Consider the following 22,934-nt stretch of genomic DNA (forward strand, 5'->3'; position numbering starts at 1 on the left):
TACAGTCACAACCACTATTCCCGTACAGAGGGTTCACCGAAAAGGGATTCTAATTTATTTATCGTGTGTACATTTTCGTTTTCCTCTTTAATGTTCAACCACGCTGGACACGCTGTAAACGGTATTGAATTAAATACGACTAAAGAGTTTGATTGCATATTAAATGTGAACAAAATATCTCCACCCCCCTGCCCTTACAAGTATAGACTAATCCGAAGTTCACGCAGGGCCAGATGGGACGTGTAGTCTTGGCGTGATAATTTGATTCCTCGGTGTGAAATCGTTGGATAACGGTTCACAGCGGCTTTCAGTGTATTTACTCTTACATTGTACATTATTTGGAAAAATATATTTAAACCCCTCAGGCCCAACTACTTTCAACAAATGAAACAAGACAAGATATAGCTTTTTTGTTACTTTTATTGAAAGACTTGCATACAGAGCACAGTTTACATGGGGACGGAGAAGTGGTCTAGTAGTCTAGACTTGTTCAGGACAAAAGCACACAACTTTGTATGACATAGATCCAAAAGCAGAATGAACTGCAGAAATATTTTTACATGATAAAAAGGATCAAAGACTACACCAGTCCAAATGCCAGTAGGCCTAACAAAAAATGGAAAAAAATGGATACAAATGAAAACAAACTTTCTGGGCAAAAACTTTGGAGAACGTTGAAAAAGTTTATGTAAATGAGTAATTCGGTGTGTGTGTGTGTGTGTGTGTTTGTGTTTTTGCAAAGCCTTTACACAACATATTGTGTCTTAAAATCTTCCACAACTCTTCAACAGGTGTGGAGCAACTCACAAGACTTTGAGTGACAGGTTCAAATACAGTATACAGTTAAATAAATCTCCAGCAGCTGATGAAAAGGCTTAATGAGGTTATTTTCACAAATGTTTGTACTGTGACTGCAAGCTCACGGGTTTGAAGCCTTACTATATAATGAAAAGCGACATAAAAAACAAAGTCGGATTAGCTCATTTGAAAAAAGTAAATGTCAGTTTGGATTTGCAAGGTTTACAACACAGGCATTGGAGAACAGTTAGGAATCCCGTTCTTTGTAGGTATATACATTTTGTAGGGAATAATGCAAAAACATAATAACATAAAAATGCAAAACTTCCTTACTGTAACTCTAACAATTAGTTCAGAGTATTACCTAGCTATTCTCACTTGTGTAGATCAATTCTTTGCTACCTGCGCTGAGTGCTTGGATTCCAGTATGAGGAGGTTGTGTGGTAAGCATTTATGCGCACAATCTGGATCTCTTTGTCTTTGTAGCTGTCCTACAGAGAAATACAGTACTCTATGATACTTCCAGTACGCTCAAGTCATGAGAGTATTTCAATGCCTTACGGCGTTTTCTCAACCCCAATATTCTAAATATGAACACACAGCTAAATCAAACAACAGGGCATTGTTACTATTTTACTGGGAGTAATTGGATGTAATCTCTGGGAGAGAATCGTGAAAACCTCAAAATCAATCCATGCATCCAATGCTCCAGGTGTTGTGTATTGCATCACAGGCATCTGCTTCATAGCCCCCTACCCATCCCGGCTCTGGGGGACTGGCTGGAACAAGCAGCACTCCTCTGTCCATCTGTCTCTTCCTGCTCTCCTGCACCCCGTGGGGAGGATTGTGTGGGCGGGGAGGGTGGGGGATAAGAGGGTGGAGGGATAGTAAGGCGAGGGATAGATGGCAACACTGGCCTCAGAGAGGTTGGAAGAGGCGGAGGAGTGGCGGAGGCGGCGGCCGTGGGGTGCTGTGAGGAGCGCGCGCGAGAAGTGGCCGGCGAGGCGTGCGTGCTCCTGGCGCGCGCTGGCTCAGCAGGACAGTCACTGATTTGCTCGAGCAGCGAGGGCATGTCTCCCTCAATCTTCTCCAGCACTGCAGCCATTTGCTTTTCTATTGCCTCAATCACGCTGTCCATTTGCCAGTCGCTTGTAGTGCTGCTTCCGCCTCCTGCGTGTGGTAGCCCGGTCCCATACATCCCTCCTCCGCTCGTGTACAATGAACAGTACGGACTCCCGTAGCTCCCTGCCATCCCCATCCCTACACTTGCCATTTCTGGATTGTACGGCGTTGTATGACGGCCTAAACTAGCAGAGCTGCCTACGGTATAACAACCCGGCCCTGTTGCAGGACCTGGCCTCGCTAAGCTAAACTCGGCGCTGTGTCGGTCTGTTGCCTTGGCGTCCCTGTCCCTTCTACATGCAGGGCTAGCATCACCCCTTAACCTAACTCCTGCTCCTACATCCACCCCAGGTCCGGGCCCAAGTGCTGCCGGGACTGCCACTGACCGCTCCGCCACGGCCTCGGGAAGTTGGGTCTGACACCAGCTTCCGTCAGTCTCAACCTTCCGCTCCCTCTGCGTGGGGGGCCTCTTCTCCGCTGAGCCGGTTCCACCTGTGGGCGGGAGGCCATGGAGCGTTGCAGCCATCTTACGTTTGCCGCTGGGATCAGGGGAGGCGGACGTGTGTTTTTTGTCAACTATAGCTCCCGAAGAGCAGTCCGAAGGCTTGGGAGGGTCAGGTGCCATCACGGGTGTCGGTTTGGATTCTGGGACAGCTTCATTTTGACCCAAATTGGCAGCCATTTTCCTTGTTCCATCACTTGGTGTTTTCTTTGCATTGGCCTTATCGGGCTCCTCCTGTGCAACTCTGGGGGCTGCGTTTGTTTTGGTTTGTTGACATGAAGGTTCAGTAATATCTGATGGGGAAGTCCCTACCGATGGGTATATACTCATCTTCACCTCCTCCTGTTGTTCTTTGACCTTATTCTTTCCCTCTTTCTGGTCCGTACCGACCGGTGTGTTTTCAACAGTAACTTCTAAAGACAAACTACTTGAAGTAACCCCTTCATCACTCGTCCCTTTGTCTCCCTCATCACTTGCGCCCTGGGACATACCGCCTTCACCATCTCCTGCCTCCGCACTGCCCTGAGCCTCGCCTGAACTGTCATTCAATGCTTCTGAATTCTTTAATCGTTGCATGAAGGTGGTGACACGGATCGCTTTCTGCAAAAGAGACAGAGGCAAAGAAAAAAGGAGAGAAGGATAGCAATGTGAAGAGAATTAGATTTTCACAATTTTACTTTTTTCATCAACACCAATTTTGACTTGTTTCCCTAAAAGGTCATGTTTATGCTACAGTTGGTTATGGCAAAACATTAAGCTTTAAAGGCAACCACATCATCATACTAGGTGCTGAGATGTAATTCATGTGAAGCGACAGCACAAAAAGATTAGGGCCAGTTGTTTACTTCCAGGATGTTATGACGCATTGTACACTGGTTTAAATCAATCTCAAGACTCATTCTCTCCAAGCCACTCCTTGAATGCTTGTCTAGAAAAGGTAAATGAACACATCCTTTCATTTTACAAACACTTAAGGAGTTAGGGAAAATAAGTGAGCTTAAAAGTTGTTTCTAAACCAGGGAATAGATTCTCTGGAAGTGAAAAGCCATTTGGACCCAGAAATGTCACTGAATACAACATGGCTTAACGGAAAAGCTTCTGTACAGCTTCAAGTATGACTTGAATGTAACACTGAGGTACAGTATGGGTCAATGAGCCAGGATTTGCGTAACAGGAATGACAGAGGGCCTTATAGTTCATACAGCCCACAGTGGCAGTTACCCCTTAAATCTTTTCCATTTCTCCCTCCCCATATTAACACAGATGCAAAAACAAAACAAGCAATGAGACACCCTGTTCCCTGTTCCTGGTCATAATGTTGTTTTTACCAATCTGATTTCATAGACTAGTGCAGATGAGGAGTAAGAAAGGAGTAGAGCGGGTCTCTTTGAACACCTGGGCTATAATCCAATGAAGAAAAGTGGGTCAGAGTGGATGGATATCTTCTGGGACAGGACAGGAGTGACAGTGGGCAGGAACAGAGCCTCCGAGAAGAGTTTCACCGGCCCAAACATGGTCAACGCATCATAAAGCTGATAAAAATTTAAGTGAGTTTTTTGACGATTGGTATATTACTGTAGACACCTTTTCCAATAGAAACCTTAATTCAAAAGGTTGATCAGCCATTAGAAAGATGTTTTCTTATTGATTCATGCCAGACTGAAGGTGAGTTTCTGCCCATGCTCTGTCCTTCCACTCTCACCCTTAATGAACTACGATACCTTCAAATCCTGGGAACCATATGGGGAAAGAGAGAAGAAGGTTATAACTGTTACTCATGCTGTCAGGTCAGCAGTGCCATCTCGACTCCCTCCTTCTTGGTCTTCAGCATTCATTCCCCTATGACATCACTTTGACCACCACGAAATCAATTGGACATTTTTAACATACCTGTATGGTGAGCTAAAGCACTTCTCGTGCCATCATTATATATAGACAAATTCTACGTTGCTTGCAAAGTTTCAGAACTAACTCGATTTACTGCTAGGGAAAGAGAGTGAGAGTGAATTCATACCCGCCATTTGGCCTTTGCAAAGTTCTTCTCGAACTGGGCACACACTCCATCCTTTAGGTTTTTCTCTGATGCACCGTTCCCTGCAATCCTGTCACAGGTGACAGACAGCATACAAGTGAGTTCAAACCCTGTGGACGTGAATTATTTCTGATCTACTGATTATGTACAAAATGTACCATTCATGCCAAAGTGCATCCTGTGCAGTGATTCTCAGCATCTGGTCCACTTCCATGAGTCGACAGACAAGCTCTTTAGCTGAGAGAGAAACAATGAGGACAAAGGGTAAATTTAAGAGGGCATCTATGGTAAAAAAAAAAAAGTGTTCATTTTTATTAAGGATTATTTGGTTCAGTTGTGAAGGGCCAGACAAAATATAGTCATTTTGACATTAAATAGCTTATCTATACTTTTCTCACTACCAATTTTGATGCCTCTTGTCATTGAAAATGTAACTTTGTATGTATTGCCATCGTGTGGTAGAGTTGTGTACCTGCAGGTGAAATGTCATCCCAGTACGGAGAATCAAACTCAAATTCCCCGGCAACAATGCGACAGAAGATGATACGATTATGTAGATCTGCGTTCTCCTCCTCTATTTCATCATAAAAAGGAGGGTTACCTGACAACCTGTCAAAAAGGGATAAAATATGTTATTTGAATCCATGTAAATGTCTACTGGATGTGTCCTTTGTAAACAACATTTACAACAATTATTCAGTTGAAATTTGGTAATGGCCTGCTTGCTTTGGTAACTTCACTGAGACTCACAATATGAACATAATGACGCCCACAGCCCAGCAGTCAACAGGACGACCATAACGGTGACGAGCCACCACTTCAGGAGCTGAAAGACGACCAAGGAAAGGGCAGACGTAGGAAAGAGAGATTTGAATGACTGGGTTTCTTTTCGCTGTTTTAACAATCAATAATATAAATGATGAAGGCGCTCGTAAATTAAAAGATGACAATATCTAAACATACTTTCGCTGTCAGGGCCTCTTTTCCTTCACCTTATTTATTTGTCCAATGACTCAGTTGAGTAACTACCGAATAACTATCCGAGACCTTTAACTGGAGAGAATTAGGCCACAGCAAAGGTCTGCACTCCGAGTTGCCCTCGCATAAATCTCAGAGTGATTGTGAAGGGAGAGAGATCAGAGGATATGAAGAGAGGTCCCTTCAATGCTGTTTCACTGGGTGTTATAAATATTCTTCACTATAACTGTCCATCTCTGACAGATTTCTTTATCTTCAAAGGCACATGGAAGAAAAAACATCAAGTAGAGAAAGTATGCCTGCAGGGCTTTTTTCACAAACAGGATGCAAGGCCTGTGGTGGGATGTATGAGGGGAGGAGAAATGGAGAAACCTCGAGAAGTAAAGTTATACTCTACATGAAACAGAAATACACATAGGGGAGAGTATCATACCCAGGTATTCTGGTGTTCCACAAGGCTCTGTGATGGGTCCGTTCTCAAACCGGGACAAGTAGAAGTCTCGCAGAACCACTTTGTTGTGGTTGTTTTCTGTGTAGTACATCAGGTTTTCCAGCTGGAATAAATGATGAACATAATGACATATTCTCATCCAAATATACACTGAAGGGCTGCACACCACTGAATTGGTCCCTCCTTCATATACAGTACATATGAATTGATAGGACACCAACCCTTCTTAAGCTCACAATTTCTATTATTTCATGGCAATTTTATGACAGGTGACAAGACTAGATGTTGCATTCTTTCAAAATTTTCGGGTTGTTGAAAGTTGTCTTTGCTAATAGATTATTACTTTGTACAAAAGGTTTGGAAAAAAAAGTTTTGTATATGGAATTAAAAACACAGTACTGTGATTGCTTTGGCAGACTAAATAAGAAACAGTTGAATCAGAAATCAACAGTTACTGGTAATATATGAGATCTATATAGGAGGAAGTTCATGTTTCGTAGTCAAGTGCACAATAATAACAACCCAGAATACTGAACAGGTGTGTTGCCTAAGCAAAGCAGTTCTTAGACTGCCACAATATACATTTAAGGATTAGGGTTAACTCTAATAAAATTCTATCAGAGAATATCAGCTTAATATATGGACTGAAAAATCACAGTTTCGCCAATTCAAATATATATATATACAGGATATTCGAGTCCAGACAATACACATGTACAATGTATACACAATATACAGCTTCTACCAGTAGGGGGAGTCTGAAGTCCAAGACATGAAGTAATCCCACCGTAATGGGTTTAAAGATATGAATCTTTCTTTGTGCGCCTGCATCATGTCAGACTGTATTAAGCGATGAAACTCGTGTTTACTCCCTTGCTAAAAAGGTTATCAACTGTTGAATCATTAACTGAGTTGGAAGTGCAATGCTTTTATGTGTCTCCAAAGAGATTCATCTGACTATACATTGGAAATTCTTTTGGGGATGTGATGAAGAGTTGCCACACTTTTCTTTCAAAAGGCCATTCTCCGGTCCTTTTACATGATTGTTGTTGTGAGACTCACTACACAGGCAAATGCTGTCGTTTGGGAAAAGGGAGAAAGAGAGTGAGCAAGTACCTTAAGGTTCCTGTGAACTATGTTGAGGGAGTGTAAGTATGCCACAGCCTCGAGGACCTGCCTGATGACGTTGGAAGCGTCTCGCTCTGTGTAATTTCCCTGGTCCAGAATCCAGTCAAATACATCCCCTCCTGTGGCACTGCACAGAAAGACACAACATCATCAGGACACACGGCAATATATGTAAACAAATAAAACGATTGTGGGACTGTTAACCACATGTTGCAACCAAATATTGAGTCTAATCTTTCTGTTACACCGTTATCAAAAGCCTTTTGCACAGGCAATCTGTTTCTAGCAGCCCAGAGCTTCCACTGCTGAGCAATTAAAAATCAGCGTATTGGTCATTACTCTAAAAGCCTTTGCAAACTCAAGAGAGTGTGTTATAATGAGTGTGATCATCACGTATTGCCCTCAGCTGGAGAACTATTGGCTGGGATAACGTTTGAGCTGTAAACAGACACGACTCATAAGAAAACTGATCCATACAAAGCAGACTCCGTCACGTATCTCAGCACCAGCAGGGGAATCATTCTGCCTTTCAGCTCCAATCTATGTTATTGCATTCAAATAAATTTGCAAATTGGAAAAATAGTAGTATAGTCTTAAGTGACGTGGAATGGGCCCACACTGGCATAATGATCCAAAACCCTCTGTGAGACCCTAATATGGCAAAGCAGCGCTCCACGAACGGAGGGTTGAGCGTACTAGCGGCAAATACCTCATCAAATCTAACAAGTTCCTCTGTTGCTGAGGGGAGAACCAGAGCACACAGTAATAAGATGGTAGACTCAACCCCTACCCACTAGCTGATAGGGTTTGAGTGTGTTAAGGCCCATTAGGGCACATACACAATTAAGACATGCCCACTTAAAGGCCCATTCTACACAAAAGATAAATAGTAAAACAGTCAAATGAACCCTTACAGTTCCTGGATGATGAAGTATTCTTTCCGGGTCTCAAATGTGTCTATCAGCTGCAGGATGTTTGGATGGGTGACCCTGGAGCAGTGAAAGGAGTCACAGACTTTAACCTTACAAGAGAGAACATTTACATAAGCACCTCTCTGGCCTTTTAAAAGCCTTAAATACAACAAAGATTGTGTAGGCCGTAAACCTCTTATCAAAAACGGTGTTAAGTAAACACCTGAGCTTACATTATTAACCACGGTTATTGCATAGCTCGCGTGATTAGTCATCTTCATATCATATATATTCAAATAGCCAATCATTCCTCCGCCTCTCTCCATCTCTAAATCATACATCCATCTGTCCACAAGCCGACTGCGTACAATTTCAGGATCATGATTTCGTTCTTGGCAGCCTTGCGGACTTTCCTGCCGTCTTTCTTGAGGAATTTCTTGCAGACAAACACCTTGTCTGTCTGTCTGTCCTTAGCAAGGCACAGCTCGCAGAACTCCTTCCTACGCAAGAAGAAAAAAATAGAAAGACAGACAGGCAGAGAAGTTAAATATAATCACAAAATTAGTGTTGATGCTTTTAAAAAAAAAGAAGTAAGTAAGTAGGTAATATTAATGTGTTTTTGATCACACCGAAAAAATTTGGCCCAAGAGAGACAGCATACAGAGACAATGTTCAGCAGATATCTTTATAAAAAACATTGGACCACTTTGATTGGGTAGGTAGAATTGTAGATGAAATGGCTATATTAAAAATCTGATATGGGTCCGTTGCTGCCATCAGCCGGGTTTGGTTTGGTTTTGAGCCTTTGGGTGCTTCAGACAAATTGATTTTTAGAAGCCGTTTGAAGTTAAACTAAACTAGATATTTCAGATGAAGTGCTGATTTAATAGATACCATCAAAGAAATGCAGTGTCCCTCTTCTGTCTCTTCTTTAATTATTATAAGGACTATTCATGAATAGTCTAATCTATCAAGTGTCAGAAATGCGCTCTTTCAACAACCCATTCATGTTAATAGAGCTGACATTTTACCTTTACCACAGCTTCACCATCTTCATATTCCTTGATTGTATCCAATTAAGAGCATATGTACAGCAAATGTGTGCACGCAATAGTGAGGTAATGTTTGTGTGTGTTTGTTGATCTGTGTGTGTCATATGTTACATGTTATATAAAAGATGAACTGAGATCTCTGAGGCCAGATGCTGATCTGGATGCTAAAGCCATATGGCCTCTTACTCTGATTGGTGTGAGTGAATGTGTCGGTGTGTGTGTGTGTGCATTCAGTGTGTCAAAGAAAGGTGTTTATTAGATTAACAACTTTCAGTATCCATTAAAGCAGCAGTGAATGTGATTGATGGAACGTGTCCATGAATTCTACATGGGAGAGGAGGGTCAGATGGGCCACAGAGATCAATGCTTTAAGCTTTTTGTTACTTACGCTCTGAGGACCTGTCCAATCTCATATTTGTCCGTGATATCGGACATGCTACTGTAACTCCGCCCATCCCGCAGGGCAAGGCACCCAAATGGCATGGCGGCATTCACCTAAGAAATAACGACAAATGCACTGAATTCAATCACTGCAACTACAAGGCATGAATCATTTTCATTGCACCTTTTAGTAACAGATATGGCAGCAGCATGGACATGCATGACAAAGAGCAAAAGAGGTACAGATGAAACATTCTGAAAGTTTTCCAGTGGTTGTAGTCAGAGATACATAAGGATGTGCTGTGCTTCTGGCAGCCTGGTTGCGTGCCAGTCCTGTCAACAGATACTAAGCCACCCACTGAGCTCTTCTCCACTCTGCTAAAGTCTACAGATTCTGTGCAACGTCTGTCAAGTTCAAGTTAAACTTTATTCATAAAGGCCAGTGTCCCTGTGTCCCAATAGCAGCTGGCTTGCCTCAGCAAACAATGGAGTCATGAGTAACACTGATGGTTTTATTACGGGAAAAATGTGTGTTCTGTGTGTCTAAGTGTGTGTGTGTTTGGATTTCGTTTTTAGATCAGTATTTGCTGATATTTAAAATGTCCTCAAAAATTAAACAATGCACTTAAAAAATATGTCTGGAGAAAAAAAAATACATTTCAAGTTCTTCCTTAAATAGCCTGTGACCCCTGCGGACCGCCTAAATGCCAAGGTAGAAAATCAAGGATCTAGATAGTGAATCAGCAATCGCAATATATATATATATATATATATACATCTCAGTCCGTAGGCAATCCTCACCCACATCCTTTAACACTCCATCTAGTGTAAGACATAGATTCCCTGGAAGCCTCAGCCAGCTATCCTCAATGTCCTTTAAAAAACCCTCTCCTTTTAGGTCATTCATTTATTTTAGTTCTCTTAACTTTCCTTAGTGGGAGGCTCGTCCTCCAGTCAATCTGATATCTATGTACTTCAAGGCCAATCCTTGGAATTGACCTAGTCAGGAATTATGTGATAAGAGGAGCTGTGGTTAGTGTGAATGATACTAGACGCAGCTATGAAGAAGATGTCTTCAGGATTAAGCCATGTGAGAAACTGAGAGAGAGAGACGAAGAGAGAAAGGAACTGCGAACAATAGACAGTAAGATACCACGACTAAGAACCAAAAGACAATAGAAATCCTCAAAGGTAATGACATTTTTGCAGGTGCTAATTTAGGATTAGGGAACGAGAAAAAGTGTTATAAAGCCATCACTCTCCTTGAAAGTGTGTATGTGTAGCACCACCACTGTAGATGATAGGGGCAGAGGTGCTTCTCATCTACGCTGGAGGCGGGCGGGGCTGGTGAGTACTGCGTAATCCCAGTGCTGGCCCTAATCTCTAATCTGTACCCCTAATCCAGGGCGCTGTGATACACTATTTGTGTGTATTTGAGTGCATGCATGAGGGTTTGTGTCTGAGCAAAGTGCAAAGATTGATGCGACCACGTCCCGTGCAGATAGGAGTTTGAGCAGAAGGCTGTGTGGACGCGTGTGTGTACATGTGTGTCCATATGTGCACCCTTGTGAGTGCGTAATGTCCCAGTGAGACCGAGGGAAACGTAGCAGTAGATTGAAAAGGCCTAGTTTTGCGGGAGATTATGTAAGCACAACAACATTCCAATGACAAGTTCCAGGATGGCAAAAGGGATGCTGGATAATGGGAATTGAGCGCCACTATCCCTGTGAGAACAGAGAGTCCCCATTGAAATAAATAAATATAAATATATATATATATATATATATATATATATATAAAACAGGGAAACATTATTTGAACACTAAATTTATACAGTGTTTTTTTGTCTTTAGGTATCTTTAAAACTTGGTCCCACTTATATCAAATATCATCTCTAAATCTGTTTTTTCACAGTCAGGAAGGTTTTTAAACCGAGTGTTGCACTGTGCAACATCTGCCACTGGGTCTATATGCAATTTAACTTTACAGTAAAAAAAAAAAAAAGGAAAAAGAAAAGTCAAAAAGATCAGGGATTAAAGCCATTGTTTATGACTTCTTCATCCCCTCATGTTGGACTGAGTCCACACTGGACTCTCTATTGACTCAATGTCTCCTCTCATACCAGTCAGGGGCAGCTAAGGCTGTCTGTTGCATGCTCATTTTAGATGATACCTCTGCAACAAAATATAAAGAATATTTGACATAATGTCAACAGTGAAATCTCTTCACATTCATGTCATGATGTTCGTTTTTTAATTTATTTTAACTGAACTGTCTGGAAAAGAGGTGTGCGGGGTGAGATTGAGAGAGCCTCTCAACCTCTCAGCTTCACAACTCTGCGCTTGTGTCTGGATGTGCATGTATGTGCACAACTAGCTTCCTGTGATAATGTGTTGCGTGACTCATTTTTAAGGACTGTCTCCGAAGTCAGATAGCACTGGAAGATATGCTGACAGGGCAACGTGTCTGCAAGACGAATTCATAGCGCGCACTCTAAACATCTGCTGGAAGTAGGTGGAAAGAGCAAAATATCAGAGTTAAAATGAAAGGAAGAACATTGCAACATTTAATCAATCAATCAATCAATCAAATTTTATTTGTAGAGCGCCTTGCAACAGCCAAAAGGTGCACAAGGGGCTTTCCAGTTAAAACCCCAGATATACATAAAAATAAAAATAGCAGTCCAATTGGAGGCTACGTATTAAAAGCTTGTCTGAATAGATGTGTTTTCAACTGTGATTTAAAAGCACTTAACACCGTTATGCTTTGCAGGTGAGCTGGAAGTGCGTTCCACAGCTTAGGTCCCTGGATGGCAAATGACCGGCCTCCATACTTTTTATAGTTACACTTTGGAGAAACCAAAGTGGTGTGTTCGGAGGAGCGTCGAGTTCTGGTTGGATGGTAAACAGTTACTAATTCGGTGAGGTAGGTGGGGGCCAAGCCATAGATGACCTTGAACACAAAAAGCAGCACCTTATATTCCACCCTAAACCGTACCGGGAGCCAGTCGAGCAAGCGGAGAACCGGAGTGATGTGTGAGCGTTTAGAAGTGTTGGTGAGAAGACGTGCAGCGTTTTGTACTAGTTGAAGTCAATTAAGGAGTGATTGACTGAGTCCAGTGTAGAGTGCATTGCAGTAGTCTAACCTCGAGCTGATGAAGGCATTAATAGCTTTCTCAAGGTCAGCTCGGGACAAGAATGGTTTGACCTTGTTTTATAGCCTTAGCTAGAAAAAGCTTGCCCTCACAACTGCACTGATTTGTTTGTCGAAATTCAAACCTTTGTCAAATATACCCAGGTTACGCACAGTGGGTGCGAACTGAGGTGTCAGAGGACCAAAACTGGGGGCACTGTTTGTTGAATCTGGGCTGAACAGAATGAATTCAGTCTTTCCTTCATTCAAATGAAGGAAATTCTGGGAAAGCCACTGTTTGATGTCCCGGAGGCAGTTTTGGAGAGGGTCCAGCCCAGAACGATTGTCCACAATCACAGGAAGGTAGATCTGAGATGAGTTGACCAAGTGGCAGCATATACTGTAGAGTGAGAACAGAATAGGACCAAGAATGGATCCTTGAGGCTCACCGGATAACAGAGAGGCAGTTAAGGAGTATGTCATTGAGCATTACAGAAAAAGTTCTGTTTGTGAGATATGACGAGAACCAATTTAGCACCGCTCCTTGGAGACCGACAACATGTTGAAGACGGGAGATTTAAGACACTTTCCGTGAAACCACTGATCTCTCAGCAGAAGGTGCTACTCTGAATCACTGAAACTTGGCAATGTGTTCTGGTTACCCTGCCATTTAGGTGGCAGTAATTATTGAAATTTTCAAAAAGTGTTTCATAATTTCTGCAGTAGTACATTTCATACCTCCATATCATTCATCTGCTTAATGCTACAATCCAAAACTATCCTTTCTTTCATGTTATTATTATTTGTAGGTAATGTAGTTGCGATTATACAGAGGTCCTTTTTTTTACAGAGGTCCCCTTTCAAAATAAAAGCAATTGTTGACACTTCTTTACAAGAGTCGTTTGTAGTATTTGTTATTCCGTGAATCGCGAGTTGAATGACTTGTTTGTCATTGTGGTTAACATTGTTAACGTTGTTAACGTTAACCACACTTGTTGCTTTAACTTTCTTTTGATGGTACAGACAACCTGGCGGCTCTGACAAGATTTCATACAAAATGCTGAATATTTCATGTCTGAAAATGATATGTTTTTATCAAGAAACTGCACGAATCATTTTGAAGAATGGAGTAGGACTGCTTTTATGCAACACAAAAAAAGAATTTGTGCACAATTGGATGATTTGTTGTACATTTGAATGCACACCCATTAACACACACAGGTAAGCCCAGACTCAAGTGTGAAGGCACGCAGAGAGATCACACTTTATCTTCAGAACATGGAATGCCAGTGCCAGTCACAGTGTGAGTATGTCTGTGTGCTTCTTCACGAGTGTTGTGTTTAGGCTAAAAAATTAATCAAATGGAATAGAGCCTCTTTTCATCAGCGCCGAGGAAAAGCGTTTCAGAGGTTCTTGGCATCAAGGTTATTCTAAAAAAGTCTTTTTTCTTTTTCACTGACACTCTTTTCTTTAGCCATGCTATTCTATTAAGCCGGTGCTCAGTCCCCCCAAAAGAAAAAAAGGTGAAGAAAAGCAGTTTTATCATAACAAGGTTATGTTCTGTTTGAAAATCGGCCTTATAGTTTGGCCTTTGATGCAGCCGTCACAGAAAGCCGAGAATAATTGATGAAATCTATGTTATGTAAACCTTTTACAGACTGCATCTGTAAGCAGGTACTATTGCAGAGTTTTTCTACGTGGTCAGATGTGTCAGTATGTCCTTGACATTACAGATGCAGCACAGCCACGCTTTCAAATCAACAACACTGTTTATCAGCCTCCCCGCGATATAGATCCACGTATCTGCTCAAGCGATCAGGTGATGCAGCATCGACTTTGTCTTTCTACGGTTGACATGTCGAAGAACCGGATGTGTGTGAGTATGTGTTTATCAAATTGTTATAACAAGCATGTCAGTGTTTGGTTTGAGAGAAGAGTGGCGGGACTTGCATGTCAGACTCCATTTGAGCACCAATCACACACACACACAAACACACAACAATGCAACCTCCACATGCGTCCACATCCACAGGTGAGCACGCTCATTGCCCAGCTCGGTGCGCGTCACTTTGCGCCGGTCACAGAAAAGCGCACATGTCCCTCATTAGTGTTTAGCGCGGAAGCACCAACACAGGTGTGCGATTCAATGTGGCTTTTGCTTGACAACCCAGAAGGCGGAAACGTGTCGCTTAAAGGCCTCTTAGACTTCACCTTTTCTCCTGTATATGCACCTTTGGCTGCATCTATTTTTGCTTTTATCTAATCTTTTTTTGCCATCCACTTTTCACTGCTCCAGTCTGAAAGGATTAATCTTCTTGGCGCTTCCTCACCAAGATCCAGCAGAAGAACATCAGGTGTGAAAAACAATGTGGCAAGCTCTGGTGTTCAAACTGTTACACAAAACAGAGGAAGTATGTGAACATGTTTTCCATTCCAGGACTTTACGACCACCAGAAATGCTACACTAGCCTCCTTGTGCGGCGGATGGGTGAGCAGGTAGATTAGATTAATAATGACACACACATGTACAGTATTGTGGGAGCACACCTTCTGTGTCGTCTTGTCTTGTTATACATAGACAAACACACACACACACACACACACGCAAGCAAGCAATACACAAATGAGTAATGATTTTCTGAGCTTTTTGGACAGAGGTATAAACAAAACTCTCTTAAATGGTCATTTAAACCATATCAGGTTTTCAAAAGATTTGCAATAATTACTGCTCTACACCTTTTCATCAATCATTTGTGTGTTGCGTAGCAGCACAAGGATAGTGTCACGCCTTGTTAATGTGGTGGGGAATGCTTCCTCAAGTGAATGCAGAATAAGGTGTACAGTTGGGAACGCAGCCCTCAGCGTCTCGCAGTGTATCGTGTTACAGAAATGCCGTTGTCATCCTGCCTTTGATGGGTGACTGTATATGTTAATAGCCCATGTATTTATGCGCTGGTTCACCAGTCACTGATTTGCCTCTTTTTTTTGCCTTGTGTTGTGATGTTTTGTTTAATTTACATTGCTTAATCACGTGGGGTTGTTTGTTTATTTGTCTTGATTCTTTTTGGTGTTGGTTCCCCTTGGATATTGAATGCCGTTGTTGAGAGGCTGTGCACCCATGGTGAGCCTCCTACATGTCATACATATAAATGTACAAACTGGGATACGAGTGCAGGATGCACCATTTCTGTTGTGAGGATTTCTGTGTTCTAACGGGAGTTACTCCAAAGTGTAGTATTCCCCCCTAGCAGTGGCCTCAACTTAAATCTCACAGTTTCATCAATGTTGTACAGAACATTTTAGAGCATTGAAAATGGTGGCGCAGTTTGACCGTTTTTACACCTTTGTAGTATGTAATGAATAAATATTTTTAATACCGTATTAGTTTATTTTCATTTACCCATTTCAATATGTTTTCCTTCCCCTGGAAATTTGATTATTTTGGATTCCATAAAATAAACCTTTGATTCGTCTTTACTCAACACTACACACTCTTATGCAAAACTTACAGTATCATAAGTTACACATGTGTGGATACCACATAATGGTTGGTTTTTGTGTATGTGTTGTATTCATACCCGTTACATTTGCTTCTTCCCAGTTCCCAGTCCCCCGGTCTTCTTACTGTGCTTGTTAAAAACCCTACTTGCCTTATTTCTCACAGAGCAGTTCAAATCCAAGGTCTGTCCGTCTGTGTGTGTGTGTGTGTGTGTGTGTGTGTGTGTGTGTGCATACACAATGACAGAAACAGCCTTAATAAGGGAAACGCTCTGATGAAAATTCATCACATCTTCCCAGGAAGAGAGAGAACCCCATTAAGAAAAACAGACACATCAACTCTACCAAATGAATGTCTTGCCACACACACACACACAAAAGACTCCTCACACAAATGAACACACAGCATGTGAACATTTCCGTATTGTTCTAAATGATAGGACCTGTGTGGATCTAAACCTTCTGCCGGCATGTCAGAAGTACTTCTTTCCCTACATCCCTCCTTCCCCCCATGTGTCCTCTGTATCCTGTCTCCTCATTAGGAAAGTGGAGCTGTGCAGGTCTTGAACGGTAAGTGCGTCCCCGGGGAGAAGGGCTGCAGTACCTCCATTTTATTGTTTTGACAAAAGTGTGTGTGTGTGTGTGTGTCATGTGTGCACGTGAGTCTGTAGAATGATGCAATATGTGGCTGACATACTTGCTTTTTCTGACACCAGAACAGCCTGAGGCAAAAGCAGCAGGCAGGCACATACACACAGCATGTATATTATACACAGAATGATGACTGCTGTGTGCTTTTTGTGAACGCGTGTATCTGTGAGTAAACCTTTGTGCCGATAAATTGAATAGACACGGATACGAACAAAATCTCGCAAAAAGTCGCAGGAACAAGCACTTCCTCTGCAAGTTGGGACGTGAAATTGAAATCGAAGAAGCAGATCTGTACATGACAGCTAGCCAGAAAGCGATGGGGGGTGGAGGCTTACTAGGGGTTCACAAATGAGTAAAAAAAAAGGAAGTAAGTCATAAATTAGATACATGTTGTGCATGAAGCATAAATGTCAATTTTTCGTAAGATACACAGTGTATGACTATTTATGCTCTCTCTCTCTCCTTAAAATCACTTTGTGGTTTGTGCTGCTTTGTCTTCATTTCACTTTCTATCTATTTGACAAGTAAAAGACTCAAAATGATTATGGCAGTAGATAAAAAGTCAATGAACAAGACAATTCAGTCTATGGAGAACATGAACATCCATCCAAGAATTGGTGAGACATTTCCCTTCACAAACCCCACGTTTATGAAGCCCATAAGGTTTGGTGTTTCCTGGAATTGTCTAAGTGAGGGGTTGAATTGCACTGGATAGAATTATTTTGATTTGTCTCACCTATGTGGGCCACAGGATATAACTAAGTGTTATATAAGTTGTTCAAATTGAACATTAAGGAGAGGGAGTATCCAATAAAATGGCTGGGCTCTCGTATACTGTATTTTTTTTGTGCAAAATTGTAAGGGTGTTAGATTTGTTGTGACCACATCCCGTATATGAACCACACCAATCACCGAGCTGTGAGCAAATGTGCCTTCAGAGAATTGTGTGCTTCTGCGGGAGAGCAAGGACATACAGTAAATATTACCAATGTACAACAGTGAATTTAATTATAATAACAATCGATACAGCCTTATATTTCTTTCACCCAAAGTATGTAAGCTGCATTGCACCTGTCCCCTGAACAAGCCAGCTTTTTGTTTGGAGATGAATATTTCCTTGGTAGTTTTGGATGATCTTCACAATAATAATAGTAAAAAGACATTTTAATTGTATAACGCTTTACAAGGTTTGCAATAACGATACAAACAAGAGCGATGGCATAACAGTAAGAAACAATACAAAAAGTGAAAAATGGAATCAAAACTACACCTCATGCTTCACTCATGCAAAATACTTAATGTGAAAGGTTTGTGGTGCAGAAAAGAATTGCCCCTCCAGGCAGATAGAACATGACCCACGTGTCAACCAAAAAATCATTAACTCACCGACTCCCGTCCTATCGCGCCGTCACAGGTGCCTCTCTCAGAATGCCACGTTAACCCCAGAAAAGAATGAGGGAGGCAATATTGCTAACGTTTCAGAAGTGAAATCAGCATAAAATATTAGGAGAGGCTAAGTAATACTCAGGGGAAAGAATGTGGAGGGCCGATGGTAGCCTCTAACCATGAGTGTGTGAATGTGCATTATACGTGTGTGTGTGTGAGAGAGAGAGAGAGAGAGAGAGAAAGTATATATTCTTCTCACCCAAGGGTGTCTCAAGCATCCAAAAGGGGATTATGTGTAACCAGAAGAGCCCTTCCAAAACACACGCGCACAAATGAAGTTGTTTGATAAAAGTCGCATCACTCATGCACCAGAAGGGAGTTTCATTCCAAGTCGTTGAGACGTGGCGTTACATCTGAGTGTGTTCGTGCACACGCACACTCAGCTCTTTAACCCTTCACTGGGGAGAGAAGTTTTCTTTCTCTCCGATGACCCATGTAAAACACACACATGCACACACATGTTCAAATGCACAGGTAAATGTGTTAAGCGAATTGCAAAACGTTCTTTCACCGCATCCAGTTGTGTGTGTGTTTGTGCGTGTACCGTTGATACCAAATGCATTGCTTCTGTCTTTTAGTGGCCTTTAAACACGGAGTGCAAAGTGCCCCTCCAAAAAAAAAACAGACCTAAATTGAGAGGCCCAATCCACACCTCAGTTTGCATGCACACTCACGCACACACACCCATTGATAGTAAAAGTGACACGGGGAGAGACACAATCTAACACTCAGACACAAGCTATCGCATTGCTCTCACACAACCCTCACTGTCTCTCCCCAGCCGGAAGCTCATTGCCAGCAAAGTAAAGTTCACCACCTCCCCACTTCCTTTAATATATTCTCGCAATTAAAACCTCTCTCACTCTCGCTCTATCTACTCCGTATGTTACATCTCTGTTGATTCCCGTTAACTGAGACAAAATTCCATCGACAAAGAGCTTTAGCTGGTAATGTAAAAAAATGTCATGTCGCTTCATTGACTGCAATATTAAAAGTAAAAAAAAGACACGACCAGAGCAGCATTCCGGTAATGGTGTTTTGGTGCTTTTTACCACTACCTCGTTATTCAGCAAATGCCTGCAAACTTGGAATCAAGTATTTGTTAGAATTGATCTGGCTTAGTAAATGCTTAAATAGAATAGCAATTTTTACTGTTCATAAGAACAATTATTTCATAGTCACTGATTCATCTTTGCTCATTATAGTCTGCCGAACTGCCTTTGAGTTTGAGGGGTACAAGGACAGCTCTGCTAGGCGACGTATCGCTCGCTTTTTGGGATGCGGTCGTCTCTGTTCTTAGTCACATTTGCAGTAAAGTGAATCCTGAAGGCTTTGCCTCACACACGTGTACAGACCCTTATGTGTACAGACCCTTATTTGTACTGACCCTTATGTTCTCAACAACAAAGCACAGGGACTATGAATATAGCTGCCACAAATAAACACACGTCTCGTTGTTACATACAGAAATACTGTCATTTGATAATCATAAAGTCATTTGAGATTATGTTGGAAATGTTGGAATGTTTGCTCTTACACCGACTACAAGGTTTTTAAAAAGTAAAAATACCAAACTCTTGTTTTTTTGGGATATTAGAGGGATAGTCATTATTCCTAAAAGAGTTTTATGGTCAAAAACGGTGTTACATATGCACTAGCACCTCTGCATGTGTGCATGTTTGCTTGATGACAAGAAGCCTGCTCAGGCATGAGTCTTGAGATGAAAATTAGGTCATTTTTCCTCCAGGGAAAGTGAAAAAGACAGAGACAGAGACAGAGAAGGGCCAAGCGAATGGACAAAATCTATGCTGAACACAGAAAGGAGAAAGAGGAAAAAAAGGCTGATGATATGATGGTCAGACATGGTCCAGTTTGGGTACGTCAGCCGCTGGAGCCCCCCCCCCCCCACACACACACACACACACACGCACACTCACACGCAGGTCAGAGAATTACTTTTAAACCACCGTTTTGCACCGGTGGTCCTCTCATGGCAGCTCCCTATCAAGAATTCCAATTTCCAGGCGATTCACGATGACCCAATCCCGTGTGCGTAGATGACAGTAATGCTGGATGGGTGTGGAGTGGAATTTAAACATCAATCTGCTGCGAAAAGAAACTTGATTTGAGGTTTTTAGGTTATTTGTAACCCCTTATGTGTTCATCATCTGCTTGTTGGTTAGTTCCTATTTGTGGCCCCTGGTCTTCTTTCTTTATCCAGTTTTTTTTTTTTTTGTAGGGAGTTTGCTTCTAATTAATTAATGAATTAATTAAAACACTGAATTTTGTGGCGGTACAGCTACTGGACTTTAATATTCCGTCAGATAAATACTAAAGCACTGGTGCTGCACTGCGCGGGTGCTTCAGGTGTAGTCTGCGTCTCGGATTATGCTCACATAGAGACATGAGAATGTCACAGTGCACACTGAGTTGGAGACTCTGGAGTGACCAACCCGAGGCTACTGCAGGCGCCTGTTCACTCTCGGCTGTTTAGCAGCATGCCGTTGTGAAGTTCCCAGTGCTAAGATATCAACCAGGTCCTCCAACGAGAACTGGTTTCAAATGTTTCCAGCAGCGTGTGTTCTAAAGATGAAATATCCGCCTCGGACAAAGAAGATGAATGGGAGGCAGAAGAGGGGGAAATGTTAGTACAGTCATTACGTTCAGAACGGCAATTGTTTCGCCAAGGGGAATTGTTTGGAGGCATTTCAAAACACACAAGCTTTGACTAATCCTGATGTAGTGAAGTGAAGAATATCATTTTCGAGACTAAAACTAATTTATTTGTAGGTAATTTAAATATGAAATCCCTGCCGGCTGAATGTGCAGGACACAAACAAACACTAAGGCTATCAAATAGACTTATGCACATTAAACATGAATCATCGCATTACCAACTCTTACATGAGTCCCATATGTTATCTTGGAAAGTAACTTATGCCTGATTATATACACTTTTGTGAGCTACAGTTCTACGGTATTTGCAGTGAAAGCTGAATGAAAGCTTTAACAGCGTGTAGCACCTCTAATAGAACTTTAGGTCAACCGTTCTGAACACGTAAACGGTGACCTTATTGCAACCTTTTTACAGCAATGTGGCTGAACTGACTCGAGAACTAATAGTTTTGACTCTGTGGGCTGCATTACGGAGAGACAATGCAGGAAGATGGCATAAAGGCCAAGCAGACAGTGTATTGATCACAAGGAGTGCAATGCTTTCAAGACTTTAATAATACGGGTTGATGAAATCTAGCCTTCTCGTTGGTTGAGAGTGAGTCACTGGGGGGTGCATTATTAAAGCAATAAGGTACGAGAGGCTGTACTTTATCGTCCAAAAATGTAACAGTTTGAAGGTTGCCTGTACATTATCGCTCAATAATGCACCCCCGTGACTCGCTCTCAACCAATCAGAACGCCGTATTTCATCTACCCGTGTTATAATGAGCAATATGAGCAATATAATATATATGTAGAGTTGCTGTTCACATTGACCCCAGCGTTCCACATGACTGCACACTCAAAATAACAGGTTGTTAGCTTAGGTTGCACAGCGGAGGCCTGACAACACCCTCGAAATGTTATTGCTTTAATATTCCAAATGCAATCCTGGAAAAAGTCGTAAAAGAGTGACATAAGAAGCTAACGTGTTTTAAAATAAGAGCGGAAGGAGGAAAGAGGTTTGGTAGAGGGTGAGAGAAAAGTGAATAAAGAGTGAGCTCTGCATTCACGCGATGAGAAACATGCAGAGGAGAAAATGAGAAATTGAGATGAAGATGACAAGAGGAGGGGAAGAATCAGAGACGGAAACAAAGCATGGAAGATGACAGATGTAAAGAGCGTGAGGGAATGAAAGTGGGAACGATTCCGTGAGAAAGTCAGTAGTGTGTGTGTGTGTGTGTTTGTGTGTGTTTGTGTCTGTTTGGGAAAAAGTGCTTTTGTGAAATATTCAGTGTGATGGAATACTTATAGAAGCAAAATCCCCTCCCTGGAGAGGGAGAAGAGAAGAAGAAGAGGGAGGAGGAACAGAGAAGAGGAGGAGAAAGGAGCAGTGTGATTGAAGTTTTGGATAAGAGTCATAAGGCTGGAGACCATTTTAACAGAGAGGTCTCTGCTGGGAGGGTTTGTGTAGGACTGTCAGGGCCTTCTCTATTTTTAAATAGTGTGTGGGTCTACTACTCACACCTTATAGCATACAGTACACCTGTGAAGCTTGCTGAAGGTGAGCGTATGTTCAATCTTCTTCTGGGTTCCTATTTTAGTAGGAGAACACCAGTATCTTGTGGTCAAATGAAGATAAGATTCATGTTTGGTGCTTGAAATTCCCTTTTCACCGGCCCCATTCGAGTGAAAGGTGCACGTGCAAAAGCTGGTTTAAGCGTTTGGAAACTGGGAAAATGGGTGAATTGAATTGAATTACAAGTATCAGCTGAATTAAATTGAATTCATTCGTTATTCTTCATTACACCGAAGTTTGATGAAGGTGTCTGAGGAATGTCTGGTGGTTAACAGTGAAGCCCAGGAGGTTGGGATGAAATGCCTTTGTGACATGTTCAAGGCAAAAACAACATGTCTTGCAATTTGAGTAGGTGTGGCAATACGGCAATGTCTTTGTTGAATAGATCCTCCTGCTACTGATTTTGGTGATCTCTCTGCTTTCCCTCTCGTCATCACTATGAGGTTGCTGGTTTTGATGGAAATGTCTATTGGATGGATGACCATTCATTTTGGCGCACACATTGTCACACTAACAATGAACATAACAACGATGATGTCGACTTGAGCTCCTCTGCACTGTCTCCCCCTGCGACACTGTTTGACAGGCCTCATTTAAAAGAATGAGAGTCTTGCAATG

General features: G+C 42.0%; 1 protein-coding gene across 2 annotated transcripts in view; it reads right to left on the bottom strand.

The window, feature by feature from the left end:
- Positions 1–402: 402 nt before the first annotated feature.
- The window catches only part of camkvl (CaM kinase-like vesicle-associated, like), a 31,979-nt gene continuing 9,447 nt past the window's right edge, over positions 403–22,934 (bottom strand). For both annotated transcript variants that reach the window (XM_062564772.1, XM_062564771.1), the window contains exons 2-11: positions 9,363–9,469; positions 8,291–8,422; positions 7,926–8,000; positions 7,000–7,138; positions 5,866–5,986; positions 5,205–5,280; positions 4,927–5,063; positions 4,613–4,691; positions 4,437–4,524; positions 403–3,022 (exon numbers count right to left, since the gene is read on the bottom strand). In XM_062564772.1, coding sequence (XP_062420756.1) covers positions 1,541–3,022; positions 4,437–4,524; positions 4,613–4,691; positions 4,927–5,063; positions 5,205–5,280; positions 5,866–5,986; positions 7,000–7,138; positions 7,926–8,000; positions 8,291–8,422; positions 9,363–9,457 — 2,424 coding nt within the window. In that variant the 5' untranslated portion in view covers positions 9,458–9,469 and the 3' untranslated portion in view covers positions 403–1,540. The remainder of the gene's footprint in view (positions 3,023–4,436; positions 4,525–4,612; positions 4,692–4,926; positions 5,064–5,204; positions 5,281–5,865; positions 5,987–6,999; positions 7,139–7,925; positions 8,001–8,290; positions 8,423–9,362; positions 9,470–22,934) is intronic.

This window comes from Pungitius pungitius, chromosome 1 (genome assembly GCF_949316345.1).
Source record: "Pungitius pungitius chromosome 1, fPunPun2.1, whole genome shotgun sequence".
In the NCBI taxonomy this organism is placed as follows: Eukaryota; Metazoa; Chordata; class Actinopteri; order Perciformes; family Gasterosteidae; genus Pungitius; species Pungitius pungitius.